This window comes from Athene cunicularia, assembly GCF_003259725.1.
Source record: "Athene cunicularia isolate RWA chromosome 8 unlocalized genomic scaffold, athCun1 chr8_part1, whole genome shotgun sequence".
Lineage (NCBI taxonomy): Eukaryota > Metazoa > Chordata > Aves > Strigiformes > Strigidae > Athene > Athene cunicularia.
The window spans coordinates 27,414,580-27,435,311 of record NW_020799109.1 but is presented as its reverse complement, the minus strand read 5'-3'; the positions used below and the strand labels follow the sequence as shown (position 1 = coordinate 27,435,311).

General features: G+C 38.9%; 1 protein-coding gene across 3 annotated transcripts in view; it reads left to right on the top strand.

Moving 5' to 3' along the window:
• Window positions 1-20,732, top strand: part of MTA1 (metastasis associated 1) — an 83,707-nt gene that overhangs the window by 46,804 nt on the left and 16,171 nt on the right. For all 3 annotated transcript variants that reach the window (XM_026853744.1, XM_026853742.1, XM_026853745.1), the window contains exons 11-17: window positions 2,871-2,929; window positions 9,974-10,089; window positions 10,920-11,071; window positions 12,735-12,924; window positions 13,267-13,356; window positions 15,084-15,236; window positions 16,182-16,217. In XM_026853744.1, coding sequence (XP_026709545.1) covers window positions 2,871-2,929; window positions 9,974-10,089; window positions 10,920-11,071; window positions 12,735-12,924; window positions 13,267-13,356; window positions 15,084-15,236; window positions 16,182-16,217 — 796 coding nt within the window. The remainder of the gene's footprint in view (window positions 1-2,870; window positions 2,930-9,973; window positions 10,090-10,919; window positions 11,072-12,734; window positions 12,925-13,266; window positions 13,357-15,083; window positions 15,237-16,181; window positions 16,218-20,732) is intronic.

Genomic DNA, 20,732 nt, shown 5'->3' with positions numbered 1-20,732 from the left:
GCTGTCTGTTGTGCTCTGTGCTGATCCCCAGGCAGCTATATAGGAGAAGGGAGTATTGCTAGGTCCAGGTGACTTACAACAGTTGTTAGCTCAGAGCTCACACCATAGTCATCAGTCACAAAGAAAATCTGTGGTGTGACATTAATATTCATCACCAGTTTACTAAAATGTTGCTTAATACCCTAAGTTAATCGTGTCTCCAAGACAAATGACTTTACATTGTGGATAGTAGAGTATTTCAACTGCTGGTAATGCATTGTGCTTGCATGAAGTTTTTTCCATTCATAGATTTCCAAAACTGTGATAATGACTCTAGATAGTCCCCTTGGGAGTTTTTGTCAAGAGAACAGCAGCCTTTTTCCACCACAATCTAGACATCTAGTGGAAATACAAAACAAAACAGAACAAAATTGAACGACAAATGGTTCTCTACAAGTGGAAGTTCCCTGAATTTTCTCCTTATGTCTCAAGAAAATATGATTCTTGCACAGAGTTCATCAAGCAGTATTTTAATCTGTTTATCAGTATCTGATGTTGGACTTCCTTATAATTCCTGGGGAGAGTATGAGCTCTGTGGATGTTCGTCTGCTGACATAACTGCCTGTGGTATTCTGTGCCTGGGGAAAGAAGACCAGTTTTTCAGTCCAGGCTGTGAGTGGAACAGCCTTCAGTTCATAAGCAGGAAAACATCTGAAAATGTGCATTTTCGTTGAAGGATTTTTTTTTAATTTTTTTTTGGTAGTGTCTGGAGGCTAGGGGAGGGTTTCTCATGCTGTTGGAGAACCATTGTCACAGCACTTTGTGGTCCATCATTGGATGCTTTGATTGCTTACATAGAAAGACTTGGGCAGGGTGGTTTGAAAATGTTCAGCTTTGAGTTTGCGATTTGTATTCAGAGGAATAAGCTCTTTATTTCAGTCACTGACTGTCAGTACAGTGTGTATTATTGATTCATCCAAGTCTGTGGGATTGATAAGGTTTGTCTCCACTAAATCTTTATTTGGGTTTTCTTGATGACATTTTTCAGGTAGCTGTCCTTGTCCTAGACAAGATTAAACAGAAGGAATCTGGGAAATTTGACTATACCAGCAGAGAGAAGTCAGCTTTTAGGTGCAGCTCTGAAGGTGTACTCACAGTCTCTGGATAACTTCCAGAAGTTCTGTTTTCTCAGTCCTTTTTCTCTTGTCTGACAACTTCATTCTTTTATTTCTAAGATAGGTGGACCTTTATTTGCAGGAAAAGCCAAGAGAGGAATTCTTTGAGAGTCTAGAGAGGTTTGGTGAAGAACTGTCAGGCTGTCCAATGGAAAACTCCTGCTTGAGACTGTCCCTCTGATCAAAGCAAGCTTTACACTTATAGGAAACTTTCACTTAATTGTTTTTACATGTGTCGTGTCCATTGTGTCCCTGTAAAAAGGATTTTGATGTTTGTCCAGTTTCTCAGTGACACACTGTTCAATTTTATTACATTTTTTGGTGCTTCCTGTGTCTATAAAGCTACTGACTTTAGCTTTACAACTGTTTTCCTCGACTGTGTCTTGAAGTTGCTGCATAGAAAATGTTAAGCTAATCTGTTCATCTAGAATATCACCATGCTGCTGGTTTGTCTGGAAAACTTTGTTGTGGCTTTATGCAGACATGTTGGCATGGGCCCAGCTTTGAACGGGAGCTTGGACTAGAATGGTGTGAAGGTTTGAGTTATAAAAGGAATTCTTGGCCAGTTAGTAAAGCTCATGGTAACTACCTCCTTCTGCTGTGTTCTTGTGGGCTATCAGCAAGTTCACAGCTATAACTGAAAAAAAAAAACCAAACAGGAGCATTTCTGTTCTGGGGGAAATTGTTCCATACATCCCATTGGAAGGACCCTGTAATCCATTTACTTCAGAAATGTGACTGAAGTTAGTGGATGGTTTTAGTGAAGTAGGGCCACATAAAGAGACAGAAAGTGTCTACTTCTAAACATGTATGCCCATGCTCTGAAAGTCTGCTTCTTCGATGTGTTTTCCCTTCTCTGTTGTGTATCTTAATATCTCCTGGCAGTGGTGTTTTTCATTAGGGTTTTGTTGTTTGCTCTTATTAGCTTCTCCCCTTTTTACCCCCCTTGATGTTCTTTGCTACCTGTCCTCTTGAGATTCACCCATGTGCCTGGGGTTTCTTTCCTTTTTTTGTCTCAAAGGGGGATAAATGCATAGTGCTTGCGTACCTAGAGCTGCTCACCTTTAGAATGTGCAAATGTGTAGGTTGGCCATGGCTGATGTTTATTCAGAAGTGGTGACATACCATAGCTAAAAAATCTTTCAGGTAATTCTGCATCAGTTTTAAGTTGAGCTGTTGGACTTGTTAACTTTTAAAAGATCTCCAGTGTCACTCAGTCTTCAGAAGTGAAGACTATCCACAAAGAAGTCTTCGTTCAAACTCTTAGAATTGGTTCAGCTGTTGAGGAAATATGATGGAGAGGATGCATTACGATACCTGTTATTGTCCAACTGGTGAATATTATTATGGAGAACAAACACAGACTGATATGTCAGATCTTCTTCTGCAGGAATAAAAAGAAGGATTGTGGGAGGAACAATGTATGAATTTATATTGAAATGAATGGGAATGAAAAGTTTGTCCTTATAAATAGTAGGTTGTCATCTCTTTGGCTTTTTTGAAAAGCAGTGTATGTAGTCATTTGATGCCCACAGTTGTTTTTGGTAGATATTTTCCTGTTGGAAGAGGATTTTGTGGTGGCTGCTCAGTGAAAGGAAAACTTCATAATTTGTTAAAAAGCCCTGACGTTTTTACCATTATATTACTTGACTCCCAGTTGAAATAGCCCGTATTTTCTTCTTATTCTAACTTTTCTTTTTTCTTTTCATTTTAAAGAAACGATTGAAAGCAGCAGAAGCAGAAAGCAAGCTAAAACAAGTGTATATACCCAACTAGTAAGTATCTTTCTGTATTGTTTTGTTTTCTGTTTCATTGTAGAGGTTTTCGTGTAGCAGTTTCCATGGCCTGCCAGTATTATGTATTTGCTTTAATTACATAATGAGAGGTATAGTTGAACAAAGATGTCAGAGAACTATTAGGTTCCCAGTATAACAAACCTTCTGCTTATGCTTGAATTCCTTTGTATTTTAGTTGAGTTAATGCTAACCACCCTGATGCTAATAAACAGCTAGGAGCCCTGTGGAAGAAAACACAATAGCTTTAGTAGTTCACAGCTGGCTAGAACAAAGCAGCACTCCTCGCAATATGCTTATGATGCTGCTTAAAGACAAAGCTGTTCCCACACTGACCTTCCACTTCTGCAATACAGGGTATTTCCTCCATGAGCAGCAGAGGACTTTCCCTTTGGGGCTTTCCTGGTTAGAATGCTATGATGTCATCTTGCTAATTTCCTTCATCCAGTATAATGTTCCCATCCTGAAGCAACTGTTACTTATGTCTTCTAATTTTTATTTTTATATGGACTGGGAGTTGGGGATTTGGTATCAGGTCAGCACTGTTGTGAACAAAAGGGTAGCTAATTAACTACTCAGTAATATATGGTTTATTAATTTATGTCATCAATGGATCACCAGTGTGTGATTGTTTCCCAGTGTCATTTTTATTTATATATATATATATGAAAATTTATATATAAATTTATATATAAATTTATATATAGAACTATATTAAAATTAGTATATAATGATATATGTGTATTAAAAAATACTTAGTAAGATGTATTTCTTCTCTTGGATTTCTTCTGCATAACCCAGTCAACAGTTGTTATAATGTGGAACTTTGAATCTCCCTTGTCCTTTCTCTTCAACTTCCACTTCCCATGTGTATTATTCCCAAATAACTCTTTTACTCTTTTATGCATTCTCCTTTTAAATACTTAGGAACTTCTACAATGTGTTCTGTTACTTAAGGCAAAACTAAGTTTTACATATTTAGCTTGCAAGACAGTCCCTTATTTCTTGTGAAAATAGAGGATCCCTGATTTCTTTTTTGCTTTGAAATCTGTAGATAACTCTCAAGTGAATTTACTAAAATTTAGGTGTAATATTTAGAGTGAAACCAAATAGATTTCTTGTTGTGCAATTTTTCAACAGTACTGCCTTTTGTGGATGGTTTTACTCTGCAGGGGGACACTGGACATAAAATTAAACAGGAATTCACAATGTGATAAGCTTGTAAAGCAAAAGTCAATGTAATTTACACTGTGGATGCAAAAGGATATTGGAGACGAGAGAGCCTGGTAGTCTTGCTGTTGCTCTTGGATTATAATGTATGTAGGCTGTGTTTTGTATTTGAAAGGTTATGGTTCTCATTTGATAATGGCTGTCTGGAGCGGTATCTTATCCCTCAACATTGTATCTCAGCAAGATAATTCTTGTTGCTATCTAGAGAATATAATCAAATCCGCAACGTACCTCTCTACTTCAGGAAAAGACTTCTGTCTCTACCCATGTTGTTGCTTTTTTTATCTCTGGCTTTGATTTCCGATCACGGTTGAATTTTGTGTAATACCTTAATTTAAATATTGTTTAAATGATAAAACGGGTGTCAAATTTTCCTCCTCCTTCAATACGCTTTCATGCGTATCAGGAAAAGTAGCATTTGTGTATGTGACTTACTTAATCCCACATGAATGCTGCTTCTACTTTTTTGCTATTAATACCACCAAATGTGGTAACAATTAAGATTCTAAGATTTTTGGATTATTTCTACTCAAGTTTCAGTACAAGGTCTGGCACACAGGGAATGTATTGCATCTACATTATCTTGTGACCTAGAAGAAGATTATGTTCTTGGCTTGTAATGGCAATACACAGTGTAGGGATCTAAATATCAATGTTATTGATTTGTCCTTATGTTACTGAGCCCATTCCTGTTTCAAGGCTTGAACCATAATGATCCACTTGTCACCTCAAAAATAAATTACTTGATGTAGACTGTCACAAGACCTATGCAGAAGTGTATCAGCTGATTGAGTGAAACCTATTCTAACAATAACTGATGTAAAATTGTTTGCAAAGAGAGACCCTGGAGGATTATCAGTCTCAAACAATTTAATCTTCTTTTTTTTTGTCTATGACTGTCTTCCACTGATAGGACTCTCGTTTCTTCCTGTGATGTTAATAGGAAAATCTAGGAAGAGGAGAGGACAATAATAAGAAAAGCAATAGAAGCGGTCTTTAAAGGTTATTCCTCATGTCACATACATAGTATACAGTGGAAAATAACATCTCTGTGTGAAGCTTGAGAGTCTATTTTTAAAAAAAACCCAAACCAATCAAACTTGGACTGTGCCCTAAATTTATAATGTGGGTAACTGAAGCATGCAGAGTCATACAGGTAACTGATTTGAGGTTATCAAGTCCTAAACCAACATCCCAGATACTGGAAAAACATTGCTGTCCTAGATATTGGGCAAACATTTCTGGGATCCTTCCAAGAACAACCCTGGGTTTGGAGTGGACGTCTGTAGTTCATGTGACTGAACCCAATGTTTGTATGCATCCCTTAGGTTGAAAAGCACTAATGTGCTTTCCTGGTGAAAGAAAAAAAATATAAAATCAGTTGAATTCTGCATTCAGGAAATACTGAAAAAAAAAATTTAATTGTTTTCTGTAGCAATTGCTCTGTCAGTGGGAGGCAGCAGCAGAAGCCTGAATGTACAAAGAGATGCCATGTCCTTATACACTTCATTCTGCCATCCCCCAGTGGGAATGTAGGGCTCAGAGACCTTTCTTGTTGCAGATGTAATCTCAGTCTCTTTCTTTTTCTAGTGCGTGCCCAAACATACTCTTCAGGCTGTTGTGGAAGTTGCGTTCTGGTTTAACTTATCTTATGGGCATCATATGTACTAGTTACTTCTTTTTGATGATGGTTTGGTTGTGTAGCTGGGATTGTTTGGAATTAGGATATCTGCAAATCACAAAGGCTGAGACATAAAATTTTGTGTGGCTTTTCTCTCTTTTGCTTAGATCTAAGTGGTAAGAACAGAAAAGGAAGAATGAAGTGCTCCATGCAATCCCCAGTCTCCCAAAATGTATTGATGTAAAATGTAAATTTTAAATTTACATATGTAAATGTAAATTAATATAGTCTACTTACAGTATTTTATCTGAGAATCTCAAAGCACCTTTAAAGCTGTAAATGCTACCTTGCAAACACTTTTAAAGTAGGAAAATATTATTCTCTCTACCCTGTCTCTTTTTTTTAAGTGAATAGGGTAACTAGAGGAGTAGGTCAAAGCTTTGGATGACTACAAGGGGCAGCTGCTTAACCAGCTGAAGATAATTCCTTTGTCTGTTTCTTGGTTGTTCTCTGCCTGAGGAGCAAGACTTTCTCCCTTCCCTGTTTAATTGGGAAGAGGTTCATTGCATCATGGAAAACTCAGAGGTGTAACACTGTTGGTTCTTTTATAGCTGTGCTGGTTAAAATGGTGATCTTCAACATTTTGTTGGAGAAGGCTTCTCATTTTCAAAAAGCATTGTGTAGCAGTCATTAGACCTGTTCTTAGAAGTGGGTATTTACAGTAGCCTGGGGAGTTCTGATGAGAACTCACCTCTCTGTTTTCTTTATAAGGAATCTAGACACTTGCATTAGATGCCTAGAGGTAGATGTGATAAATGTTCCTTATGAAGTATTAAAAATTGTTCTTATTTCTGAGGCTTTATTTCTTAATTGTTCTGCTGCATCTAGTACCACTATGATTTTTTCAATAACAGGATATAGTCACCAATGATGTTAAGTATACAGGTATCTTTAACAACTAAAATTTTATCGTTGTGCTGTGGGTCAAATGCTGTCCAGTCATATAGTGATTTCGGTGTTCTGCATGGCTCAGGTTTATCTTGGTTGGTTTTTTTTCCCAGGGGTTTCAGTCCATGATGACTGAGTTCCAGTGCCTTCTTTCTGCACATGCTTTATCAACTTAAACTTTTCATTTGAGTTTGTTCTCCTACATAATACAGCTCAGAGAGCTGCACTTGCATTCATGATCGCTGTTCTAGTATAACTGACTGCTCCGGTGCAATTGAAACCCATTGAAAAGACTTCTATTGATGTAAGAACTGGAAATGATGGCTTACCACACCATCAGTATTCTCACTACCTTATTTGCATCTTTCACTTCAGCTTCATTAATTGCTTAATAATTCATCCAGTTATTCATCTAATTCTCTTGTTAATAGCTGTAGCAGGCTTTGGTGATATCAAACAATTTTAATTAACATATCATCAGCAGTTTGGAGCTTTTTGCTGCTCATATGATGAAAATGTTAGCTGCTTAAATTTTATTGTTACTGCCCTTTTGAAACTTGACCTTAGCTCTGGAGCAGCACACTTTCTGGTGCTTGTTGCAGGTACATAAATTGTACTGTTCCAGAATCCTGAAGTGAAGTTATTGCCACAACTACAGTGTGACAGTGTTGTGATTAGTGTGATTTGGTGATCAGCTCTTGCCCGTGCATCCCTTTCAGTTGTGTCTGAAATACAGGTTTGGTAAGAGGGCAGTGGAGTCTGGCCATCACCCTCCTTTCTGCGCGTGATCTTAATACTTTGGATGTGTGTGCCACTGCGTGCAGTCTTGTTCCTAACTGTTTACAACCAGACACATCAGGGCTTTCTGGCATGCTGCTCAAAAAACCCCCTCCTTTTTGTGTGCTTTGCTGATGGAGTTTGACTCCTTTACAGCCTTTTTCAGAGAATAAACCAATGTATATAAGGGAAGCAACTGTGTGATGCTGAGCTGTAAGACCTGGAGGGGAGGCTTAGTTTTGTTCAGTCTTTTCCTCTGTCTGTTGAGCAACATGCTTGTAACTGTGTGTCTGTGAGGACTGTTTGTTTTATAGCATCTTAGTAATGTTTGCACATGGACTTTGCTAGTGAATCATTGGCAAAAGTTCTTTTTCAGCAGGTTACTATAGTGACATCCCAGAGCAAAATGCCGGGTAGCATGAATGTACCTCCTTTCAACTTTCCCTTTGTTAAATGTGTCTGCAGATCTGCTGCCATCTGTGGTGTCAGAACTTCGTCCTGTGGACACACTTTAATCCTTGTAAGAGCCGGGCAGATTAATAAGCAAAAGGAGAAGAAAACCAAATCAGGCTTGTTAATCTATAGTGCGTTTATTTTTTTTTTCTTCTGTGCTTCTTTTAGGTTGTGTATGGGCTGTTAAGTGTGTTGAAGGAACAAACTATTTGCAGTATTTCAGTGCTGCTTAGCTTCCTAGCCTTTCTGCAGGAAGGCCTTGAATTTACAGTGAGGAAGCACCATCAGAATGCTATCTGAAGTTTTTCTTGGACTGGGCAAATACTCTCTTATGTCTTTATGCAATGTGTGTGTGGTCCTTGTGTAGGTCATTCACAGCAAAACCTATTTTGTCTCTATAGAAATGGGACTTTACCAAACTCTGTATCTAGTGCCTGATCAGACATTTTCAAATGAGAAGAAGGATGACCTTCTGGTTTCCAGGGCAGTGTAAGCTTTTCAGTGGCATTTGGGTTTGTTTTCTTCAGAGTTCAGTCATTTGGAAGTCCTTTGCTTTCTAAGGTCATTGCTGAGAATGTGAAACCTAATATTGATGCCCCATTAGGAAGAAATTAATTTGGCCATATTCCCACAATGCTGTTTTTGCAGACCTAGCCAGAGTGATAAGTGATTAAAAAGTCTGGGTCCCTGAAATCAGTGTGACTCCTGTGTCAGTGTGCAACTGATATGTAAGAAAATGCTTTTTCAGAAAGCTGTTTTGTAAAGCCTATTTTAAGATATTTCTGCTTGAATAAGTGGATTCCAAATGATGAGCTGCTTAGTTGGAAATAAAAGGAATATGCCAACTCTTCAGTCTTCAGGTAAGAGAACATGAGTGAAACATAATTGGTGCAGTTGGTGCAAGTCTGCCTGCTTTTTGTTGCTTCTGTAAGCTGAGCTCCTAACAGCACCTCGGAGTCTTTGCATGTTTTATAAGCTCCCAGTGTATTCTTCTTCTCTGAAACTTCTTGTTTGACTTCTTCCATCTTCCTCCATGCCCCATAAGTCCTGTCCCTGCAATACTGATTCTCTGTCCTTCCTGTTCCCTCCCATGCCAAGGATTTTTTGATGAGTGCCTCATTTTCCCCCTTGGACACCTCTTCCTCTGCAGAGATTTTGTACTATTTCAGACTGCTTTCTATGCCAAGGTTTTGTTTGCCCTTCCATTCTGAGTTCCTGCCAGTAGCTTCCCCCCCTGTTCCCCAAGTCAACATTTCCAAGAGTATAGAGATGAGCTGAGGTGACTCAGATGTTGTTATATTAGAATGTGTTAGTGACAGCCATCAATGCATTTCTTGCTCTACATAAAGATGCTAGGCTTTCAGACTTTTTCCATTTAGTAGAAACCTGAATGCTTTCTATTAGAAACACAGACCATAGTTTAAGACTTGTCAGAAGGCTCATATCAATGAAAATCTTTGTATATATGCTGTGTCCAAAGATTTTGTTTAATGTCTTGGGTGTGCTTGTGCAAACCTTTGCAGTAACACAATGTGGAAATATTTGTGACTGCAGTCTAGGGTTATATTTTCCAGAATAAGACAGGGGTTACCCTTTCTCTTCTGCTGTGTACCCTAGCCTTCTTGTTGGAGGTTTAAGTAACATATCCTTTATGTTGAGGACTTAGGGAGATCTGTAGGAGAGATCTTTTTGTCACCTAGATAGAATATCTGGGACAGTGAGGAAGATACCTGGCCTCACTGGTTTGTTTTTCAATGGGTTTGCACTCTGGGAAATGGCATCTAACAGTGGTTATTTTTATTATTGGTGTTACTTAAAGATTATTGGAGACTGTATGTTCATGGAAGTCAGATTGCTGGTAAGTACAGCTTGTTCTTGAAGCCAGAAGATGAACAAAATTTAAATCTTCAAACATTTTGGGCCATACTTTTGAAAGTCAAGTAGGAAATTGCATGCCTCAATTAATGTTTGTCCTCCTTTTTGCTTTGTGTTTTAAGTAACAAGCCAAACCCCAACCAGATCAATGTAAATAATGTCAAACCAGGAGTGGTAAATGGTACTGGAGTACAGGCACAGAACACGGGAGCAGGACGGGCCTGTGAAAGCTGTTATAGTAAGTGACGTGCCAGTATGGCAGTTGTGCAGAGAGAGTGTGAGTGCTATGTTGCAAGCAGTAAAGTAAAAGCTCTATTGTGGTGGGAGGTGGGAGAGAAAGCTTTGGAAGGGTGGAGGGACAGAATTTGACATAGCAGCATTTAAGCAGAGGTGGGTTTTTAGTTACTGGTGTTACATTTGTAAATACAATTATGAAATACTAAAGGGGGAGTTAGTAAATGTCCTATGTAATTGCAGGTAGTTATTGAGCAAAGACTTAAATCACCAAGATGTGAATTTGTCAATTTTTTCATAATTTTTTAGTAGATTTCAAAATATGTGATATCATTGTATTTGGTCTGTTGGCTGGTACTAATATACTGCATTCTAATGATTGTGCTCCTTTGTGGGAGCCTTTAGAGATGCTGGAATGTAGGACTGAACAAAGAAGTTAAGCCACAAATTTTGTACATTCTTCAGCTGTAAAATTAATGTAAGGGGAGTTCCTGAGGACAATCTTCCCTCTTTCCCATGCTCTGCAGAAATTGTCTACCAGTCTTCAAAAATGAGAGCTTTCAGTTTTATTGACGTAAAATTGTCCCATCCTACTAGTTATTTTTTTCTGTTCATGTATTAAAAGGGGGTTATATTTGTAATTAATTTTGCTGAAATAACAAGTACATTTAACAGTGATGTGATGACATTGAAGCAATCATCAGCTTTTAAGGTCTGTTGGAGCTTTGCACTGTCTTTGTGTGGGTTTTCTTTTGTGATGGTTCTAAAGAGAATAAGCTCTGAAAAGTGATCCTGTTTAAGGATATATATAATTTCCACCTTTGTTATCTCTAGCCACACAGTCTTACCAGTGGTATTCTTGGGGTCCCCCTAACATGCAGTGTCGTCTCTGTGCATCCTGTTGGACCTACTGGAAGAAATACGGTGGCTTGAAAATGCCAACACGGTTAGATGGGGAGAGACCAGGACCAAACCGCAATAATTTGGTGGGTATCTGCAAAGCAGACTTCTTGGTGCTCTTGCCTGGAAAGCTAGGTGCCATGATATCTAGTTGTTCACTGTTCTTAAATATTTAACAAGAAGAAGAATGCCTTCAGCCTTCATTGTTGTCCTTGGGTTTGGTATTTCATGTATTGCTGAAGTTGGCACGTTAACTTTGGCTCTGAGTAATTTGTTGCCAACTACTGCGCTGAGAAAAAAATAATCATTTGTTTAGCAAACTAGCCATCAAATGCATGGGATAACTTAATGAAGATGGAGAAAAATTAAATGCCAGCCAGTGTTTCTGGTATTCGCTTTTCATGATTTTTGCTGTAGGGGGAAGAGGACTGTTTTTTGGTGTGGTTTTTTTTTTTAATCATAAAAGAATTCATTATTTCCTGAAACCTGTTCCGTTTCCCAAGGCACATTCAAAATTAGATCCCCCAAATAGCTAGTGGCATTTTAGAGAGATCCCTTATCTTGGTTTTGTACTTCATCCTACTTTTTTAATTAATCCTCCTTCCTTTTGGATAGGTTTGAGTAAGCACTGTATCAGCTGCTTCTGTTTATTTTTTCCTCTAATTTAAAAGCCAAAATACTCAGAATTTTTCTGAATTTGGTGGAAGCTCAATCTGGAAGCATCATACCTTGAGCTGACTGGAAGAAGTGGCTGCATCACATGGATGGAAGGGTAGTGCACCCTGAACTTTGGTCTGAGATTAAGGTCTTTCTCCTAGTGTTTGCTATCATTCCCTTCCTATTTTATTTCTTTCATTTAACCTCTGTCTTTCCAGGCTTCTCTTTTCCCTCTGAAGCCATCTAATTGCTGAGATAACTGCCATGTTTCATCAGCCTTATACCTTTTGTTTGTTAATTTAAAAGTATGCAAATATTCAGAGAGGGGAAAGCCTTGTTCTCCCCAAACTGAAATGTCCTCCTGTTTTCCAATTGTGGGCAGGTCTGAGATGATCAGATACTACTTTCATTATTTTATTGGTTGACTTGGTTGCTTTTCACAAAGAAGATAGTGCTTTGGTGCTCTCTAGTCAATAAATGTCTTTCAATAGTATTCTTTATTACATACAGTGAATATTTGACAACTGTGTAAATGCATTCATTGAGTTTAGAGTAAGACCTAAAACAGATATTCTTGCAACTTTGAGACAAAAGCATTTTTGTATGCTGTAAGATTGCTTTGGGAAGTGAGTTTGTGATGTATATTTTAGCCATACAGCTACGTTTGATTTTTCTTGCCCTTTACAAATGATTTGTTGTAAGAAGTTTGTGTTGTATATCTAAGCACCCAAAGCCTGTTGACTCTATGTAAGTACTAAATTACGTGATAGGATCAGGTAACTTCTCCAGTTCTGGCTTTTGGATCTCTGCTTTAAAATTTGGGCAACACAGAAATTACATACTTCCATGTGAAGAGAAAATATTTACCTTTGTTTTATCCATTGAGATATTTTGGAATAAAATTCTAAATGTTCATGGGTAAGATTTGGGAAATGGGGAATAGCTGGGCTGAAATATTCTAATTTGTAATACTGTTTTTGTTCTTATGTCTGTGAACCAGTAGTTGAAAGTGATTTTATAGTCTATCTCTTCTTTAACTCTGTACTTTCTGATATATTTTAGAAACTGTAATTGATTTTTCTTTCTTTTTAGAGTCCTCATGGTGTGCCAGTACGAAATAGTGGGAGTCCCAAGTTTGCTATGAAGACACGACAAGCTTTCTATCTCCATACAACAAAACTGACAAGAATTGCCAGACGTTTATGTCGAGATATCTTGCGCCCTTGGCATGCTGCAAGACACCCCTATCTGCCTATTAACAGTGCAGCAATCAAAGCAGAATGTGAGTGGTGATGCAGCTGGGACCTCCTTGCAAAGAAACCCATTGAGATTCCTTTCCTACAGTTTGAGCTGCAACTTCTTGAGATGCTCTCTTGCATGTAGCTAGTGGTTGCACAAAATCTAGCTATACGTGCAGTGTTCTAACTGTAGGTCAGATAACTTTGAAAATTCATAAGTTGTTTGTTTTAAAATATTAATGTTTGCTGTTATATTTAGAGTTCTCCTACATTCATGTCCTATTGCCAAGACATGCTTGCAACCTGTAAAGTTTCGAGTTTTTCACTTAGGTTTGCTATAATATCTAAATATCTTTACCCTCTAATTATTTTTCTTTGTTTTACAGGCACAGCACGTTTACCTGAGGCATCAGAAAACCCACTGCTATTAAAGCAAGTGGTTCGAAAGCCTTTAGAAGCAGTACTCCGGTATTTAGGTATTAAAGAAAACAAACACCAACAAACACAAAAAACCTCAAGCAAACAAAAAGCCATGCTGGCTATTTCTGCTAACCATTTCTTTTTCCATTTGGTTCTGAATTTAGATGCTGGTTCTGGATTAAAAAGAAAACCTTCCCATGCACTTGTCTGTTTTCCTTTTCTTACTTAATTTGACAGACCAAGTGACTCAGCAGTCCACTGTGGGCTCACAGAGCTCTGTCATAAACTTTCAAGAGAACGGAGAGGGATGTGTTTCCTGTGGCTTCCCATGTATACGGAGACAAGTTACCATCTGCTGATGGGGGCATGAGCATAATGTTTTGGGAACAATTGGTCAGTCCACTGTTGCAATTTTTGGGCTGTCTGGAGGAGTTCCTACAGTTGGATCCTCCAAGAAGCCTCTTTGGTTTAGGACAGCACTGTGTCCCACAGCTTGTGCATCAGCTGCTGGCCATTCTATCCTGGAGCTGGACAAGGAGACTATACTTTCATTCTTTCCTTTCATAGTAGCTCTTTTCTAGACTTTGGTATAAGTTTTAGGTGCTGGAAGCATCTAAAGTGATGCTACATGACATGCCAGCTCTGACTACAAATGGATGAAAAACCAGTTTGTCTAGTGTTGCCAGTTGCTGGAGATACCCTGAAGACATGTCTCAGGTTATTACAGCCATCTAACATGAGTCTAACCACAGAAAGCTAGTTTGGACAGTGGTACTTGGAAGGCTTCTAGATTAACAAGGAAATTGATTGCCTTTTTACTCTGATAAGGAACACTGGAGTTGATTTTATTTTTCTTTGAACATTTTTGTTGATGAAATATTGTAAGGCTCAGGGTTTATTAAATATTTACTGCTTTTCTGTTGAGAGTTGTACTTCTACTGTATACTAATGAGATACACAGACTGAGAAACCTTTGGATACATATAGTGCAACCAGAGAAAGCCAATAAAGGGAGAAGTTTTGCTGTTGGATAAAATCCTGCCTTTAATAGTTGTACAGAATGTAGCGGTAGATTCTGAGATTATCGCTGTGTCAGGGTCTCCATTTGACTACTGAGCTGGGAGAAGAGAGTGAAGGAAATGGAGGGAGGCTGATAGACTGACTGAGAGAAGAAAGTCTTTTTGGAGGTGTGCTCAGTGTGCTTTAAGTTTTATGTTACTCAGCTCTTTGGTTGGTGAGAGAAAATCTCATTTGCTGTTGCTTGTAACTTTCTCACAATCTTTTCACCGTATGCTTGATCTCAGCCTTGGCCAAAAGTTTGAATTCAGACTTAATGTATTCTTTATGGTGGTGCTTTGAATCCTCACTCATTTGGCCAATTTAGAATTTGTATTTTTTACAAACCTTGCAAAACTAGAAAAACTGTAACTGAAGAGTTTAGCGGTGTTGCATGACTGCTCAAAGATGGCTTTTAATATAGAGCACCCCCAAAATGATTCTAAATTGTTGGAGAACAGTGTGTTGGAAATAAATACAATGTGCTTTTGTTATCAGCTTTTTTTAGGATAATATTGCGACATTGGTTTTACACCTTCAGTAGAGGTGTATTTGTAAATATACTTAAAATGTTTTATATAAATAGCAATCTTCAGTCAAAATCATTGACTGAGACGATATGTATGTAAGGGGAGATATAGTCACCTTAGAAGTTTGCAGCTTGTTTTCAGATTTATAATTCCAGTATTTTCACTAATAAAAAACTCACCTTGCTGTTTTACAACAGAGTCTCATCCATGTCCTCCGAAACCAGATCCTGCAAAGAGCTTGTCCAGTTCTCTCAACAGTCTGACTCCTGCTAAGTTTACACCTGTCATTAATAATGGGTCCCCAACTATCCTGGGAAAAAGAAGTTATGAACAACACAATGGAATGGATGGTAAGTATTTTTCTGCAAAATGTATATTGTCTCTATAGGCTTTTTCTTCTGTCCTTTTATTGATACAAGGAGATTATTTGAAACTATAGTCCTTTATATAAATTTCAAGTTTCTTATTCTTGAGGGAGGCTAATTTTTCCCTTTTGTAAAAGTTACTTGTCCCATTTCTACTTCTGGGTGAGACACATCATGTGTACTGCGAAAATCTTATTAGCTTTTTCCAGTTATGTTTCCTTTTTCTTTTGAGGTTTATAGCTTTTTAACCTGTAGGTAGTAGCTGTGCAGTTCCCAGGTGGCTTTGTAACATGTTGATCACCTGGCTTTCAGCAAAGCTACTAGAGGCTGCATGCCATTGAGACAGGCAGGCTGCTGCTTAGCTGAGGGAGGCAGATGAGCTAGATCTGCCGTGGCATAAACCTGCCTCTGCCTTGTGCAGAACCAGAGCATTTGCTTTTGTTTGCCCTGTCACTGAGCACCTCTGTGCAGTGGAGCTTGGACTTTACTTCCTCAAGAATAAAAGGCAAAGGGAAGGTGTTTGAAGTGGGAGATAGATGCAGGATGTTCCTGGCATGTACTCCAGGGCTCTGTTCTGAAGAGTTGCTCTTGCCTGAAAGTAGTGAGGAAGAGAAAGTGCAGTCTTTCTCAAATGAAGATAAAAGGGTCTGTTCAAATGGTCTTAACGGGAGTGAGAACATGGAGGGTAGCTCTCCTTAACAGGGGAAAGGAACAGCTTGTTTAATGGTGACTCTGAGCAGGGAGGGAGATACAGAGAATCCTTCTCATTTTTTACCTTTAATTTTAACTTTATATGTGGCTTATCTGAAATATAATTGCAAACATTTAATATCTTATTATTTCTGTTTTAACTAAGAACTTTTTAAACTGCTGCTGTTCAGGTTGCTGATGTGATGTTTTTCTCTTTTCTGTTCACTTGTGATCTGTCAGGCAACATGAAGAAGCGCCTGTTGATGCCTAGCAGGGGTAAGACCTTGAAGCTGCGCTCAGCTTATGCTAGGAGAGTGAATTTTAGTTTCATCTGCTGGCTTGTCTGTGCTTTGTGGCTAATGAGTCTGTGTGCACCTTCTGTGTAATGTCTAAGTGTTCCTTGGGTAACCATTTCCACCCATGGTTATGCTGCTCACCTTGCAGGCTTTTCACATGCAGATGCCAAGTTGTACAACTGTACTGAAGATCTGAAGTGCTATGTCCACAATTGATTACTAATTCCTCAAGTTGACAGAATGATTTTCTAGCAGTTTTGTGAAACTGCTGAGAGCTGTGATGGTTGGTTTGAAACTAGGTGTTGTTTCACTGTTTGACTTCTAAGAAATCAAAAGTTTCATGTGTCCTGAGCTACTTTAAATACACTTCAACCAAAAGAAACAGAAGACAGTATTCTCACTGAGTCCCAAGTTCAAGCCTCTGTATTTTCCACTGTGAGTGGACAGTCTCACTGGTGAGAGACTGTCTGCACGTTCTTTACTTGCAGTAGAAATGGTTTCAGAAATTTCCAGAGCTTAAAAATTAATCTATTCTGACTGTCTGACTACTGAATAGACCTCAGAAGCTTTACTTTGTAATGCAGGAAACATACATATGATGTCACTTAACCAAGTTCAACAGAACAGACAAATTTTGAATAGTTAGGATATACAGATGTCATCATCAGGCAGGCAAACATGAAAACTTAAGTTTATGTGTTACCATGAAATGGCTGACACTGCATGCCCTGATGTTAAGCTTTGTGTTTAACGGCTGAGACAGTGAACAACTGTTATCAATATTTACATGCATGCATGTATAAGTGCATGTGAAAAATAGAATAAGAATGAGCACAGTGATCATTGTACTGTCTTGCTCTCTTTGGGAATTTATACCTTGATATTGTGTTGCTGAGTTTTTAATGTGCTTTTTAACTTTTGTGTTTTGGGAAGAATTAACAAAACCCTGCTGCCTTGGTCAGTTTGGCTCCCTCGGAAGCCTTGTCCACTAAGGAGGGATGTAGATGCGGAGTAGCTCACTGAATTTCCACAGTTCCTAGTGACTACCTGCTTATGGGCATGCCAGCTGCTCCCTGCTAAATGTCCTCCTCAGCAAGGGGACTGCTGAGTCACTCAGCAAATGACACATTTCTGAAGCTCTGAGATGTTGTGGCCCAAAGGAAGGAACTAAAAGAAGAACTGTTCCTCCCACCAGGAAGGTCATCTTTGTGTAGAGCACTAGACTTGTTAACCTGAGACCATTGACTTACAGGAAATGGAGGATTCTTTAGTGTTTTAAAATGTGTGTCTGATGGTAAACATATTTGATTGGATACATTTCAGTCATAACTGTTGCTGGAGCAGTTTGCAAAAATATTTTGGTGAAGTACCTGTTCAGGCTCCTCAGAATATGTGTTTCTCTGAATGATATATGTATAATAGTGTAGGGGCTGGCTCTCACCAAAGCGCCTGCTGCTTTGCCTGCTCGCTCTGTTCTCAGCCAGCCACTGAAATACTTGGAGTAGTATTTGTTCCTATAACTGCTAGGTAGCAGAGTATGATTCAGTCCCAGAATTTGTTTACCTGCTGGGGTAGTGAGTGTTAATTGGATATTTTGGTGAGTGGTTCAGCTTAAACTGTCGGTTGAGATTTATTTGTGAATGAAAGATGTTTGCAGTTTGAACATCTGGAATATTTTCTGACTCTGGGTTGCTGGAAGCTTTGACAAGACAGAGCGGAAAGGAAACCACCTGCAAGGAAACAAGGTTAAGAACTTGGAACGGGGAAACAGATGGTGGAAGTTCAGTGGATCTATTTTTGTCCTGGAGCCAGTTTGTGTGCCAGTGACACTTAAAAGTAGTTCCCAGTTGCCTTACATGTGAGTTGTAAGCTTGCTTGCCCTGGGCATGGCTAATGACTGTTTCCTGTGCCATGCCAGAAATGGGAACATAGTGCTGAGACTTCTTCTTGCCTCTTGATGCAGTCATGCGGGCTTACTAGTTTGGGGGGCTGATGGTGGGAAGGAAGAGGAGGAGGTGAGAGGAGAGGAAGAATGCAAGTTGGAACTGTTGTGAAGAAGGGGTGAATGATAGTGAGAGTGGTGAAGCCTTGTGACCAGAATATAGGAGCCAGTGAGTTAGTATAAAAGGACTGAAATCAACACATCTATCCGGAATGACTGGTTCTTGGATTATAACTGACATAAAATGGAAGAAAAAGATTATTGAGAGTAAAACTGAATTGTTACAACCAGTCATATTCTTCATTTGCATAGCTCCTATAGGTACTAGGGGAAATTATGGGGGGTTCTCTGTTGGTTTTGTTTCTCCTTTCCCCTTAGTGATGCGTTGTGGCATACTGGCTGGTTTAGGTCATTATAGGAGTGTACTGCACAGAAAAACTGGTATTAAGACTGCACAGAGGTTGAAAATACTCTTTCTAGACAAATTCTAGACACTTTGTCCACCTGTGTTGAAATAGTTTTCAAGGAGATGTTAACCTACCACAATGTTGTATGACGGGGGGGTTCTGCCTCCTGCTGATGTGCCGTGTTGGTGGCACATGGAAGATACCTTATGGTTTGGACAGGTTGCTGTGTCAAAGTCTCTTGACATATGACAACAGACAGCTCTTATGGTGGACTTTAGCTGAAGTCTCTTGCTGGTGATAAAAGCCTTTTGGTGTTGGACTATTACCTCCAAACTCATGGAAGAAGTATGTATACTGTAAATTATGACTGGTTGCTGAGCTGATCGCGTGTGTTGAGTCTGTAAGGCTTTCCTCACAGCCACATTGTAAAGCAATATAAAATCAAGGGATTGCTTTGCAGGGAATGAGCCAAGTAACAGCTTGCATTTGTGCATAGTGTAAAGCAAGATCCATGTTTATACATGTATATTGGTGGTCAGGTTTCTAAGGTACTTCAATTCCTGTGGCTCCTGCTGCTTTCATTTAGAATTAGGCTGTTTAACATTGCTGAGAATTGATCTGTTCGTGGTAGGTTTTTGGGTATTCCTTCAGGCAGCACTGCTGGAAGATTTTCATCTGAGTCTCTACCACCCTGTGGTATTTAGGATGATGAATGGTCAGTGGTTAGAATTCGGCCCTCAGAAAAGTTAATCTGTGAAGTGACTTGATGAACGTTCCTGGGTAAATGGAAACACTGTTCCTGAATGTGCACAAAAGATGACTGAGGGTGGAAAATCACCTGGTGTATGGGAAGTTGTCAGGTGGAACTGTGAAGAGAGGTAGTAATGGGAAGGAAATGCTGGGAAAAGGGGAACCTTGGCAGCGAGAAATCAAGGAGGACAAGGAAAGGAGACTGTTGTTAGTGGGCTGCAGCCAGAACTAGATAAAACTAATTATGAAAATGTTGTAAACTGCTGAACTTAAAAAGACTACTACTAAAAATACTACAGATTTTTCATTCAGAATTTGTTTGATTTTTCTTTTGCTACTGTAACTCCAGCGAAATAACTTTTCTTTTTCTGACTCATCACTATTTAACCTTAGAGAGCTGAACTTTTTCAGGCTTTGAATATGATTTGTCTAGCCAGGCATCTAGAGTTTCAACTGGTGCTTGAATTCCAAGAACAGGAAGATATTCTTAATCTCATCTCTCCTAACTACCTCCACTCTAGTTTAAAACAAGGGTGTTGTTCTTTTATCTATTTTGTTTTCCTCCTCTTTAAATCACATTGGAGGCATTGTTAGGCATACAGTGCCCTTCCCAGCTCTCCTTCAACGTTAGATTAGCATGGACAAATTGTGCAGAATCCTATTTTTGGAGCATGAAAAATACATGGAGTCTCATAAGCTGTCAAATACAGTGAGCTGTTAAAAATTATTAGGTTATTGTTTTTCATTAATGTTCTGGAATTTGACTTAAGATATTTGCCATGAAACTTCCTGGAGAGGGGGGGAGAGAGAGAGAAGATGTTTTATGCTCTGCACCCTGTTTACTTTTTTCCTTACAGCTATCCCATAATACCCAGGTCTGTGTGATACTTGTCTATGCAAATTCCTACTGGGGGAAGGGAGGGACCATTGTTAGATTTTTTTTTTTCCCCTCCCTTTTACACCATGTTAGCTTTCATCTAATCAAATCTGTTTTTCAGGGTCATCACATGCACTCTAAAATTGGCAGAAAGAGAGAACATGAATGAGTAGCTGAAATAAAGGGAAGGCTTTTCCCAGCAACAAACTTGCATTGATAAAATGGTAGTGGATCGAATACTGAAAATTGGAGAGGGTTTATAGAAGAGCCATGAAAACGGTGAAGGGTCTGGAAAACACACTGTATAATGGAAAATGCTTTTATCAAAGTGGAAGTTGTAGATGTTTGTCTCTGCTGACAGGAGCAGCAGAAGTGTAATAATAGAGGGCTTTTTAGTTTAGCTGGGAATGGAATAATGAGCTGCAGTAGCCAGAAGGTACAGCAGAAAAACTTTGGCTGGAAACAAGCTGCAAATTTTTGAGTGAGGTTGGTTAACTGTTGGAATACCTTGCTTCTGCT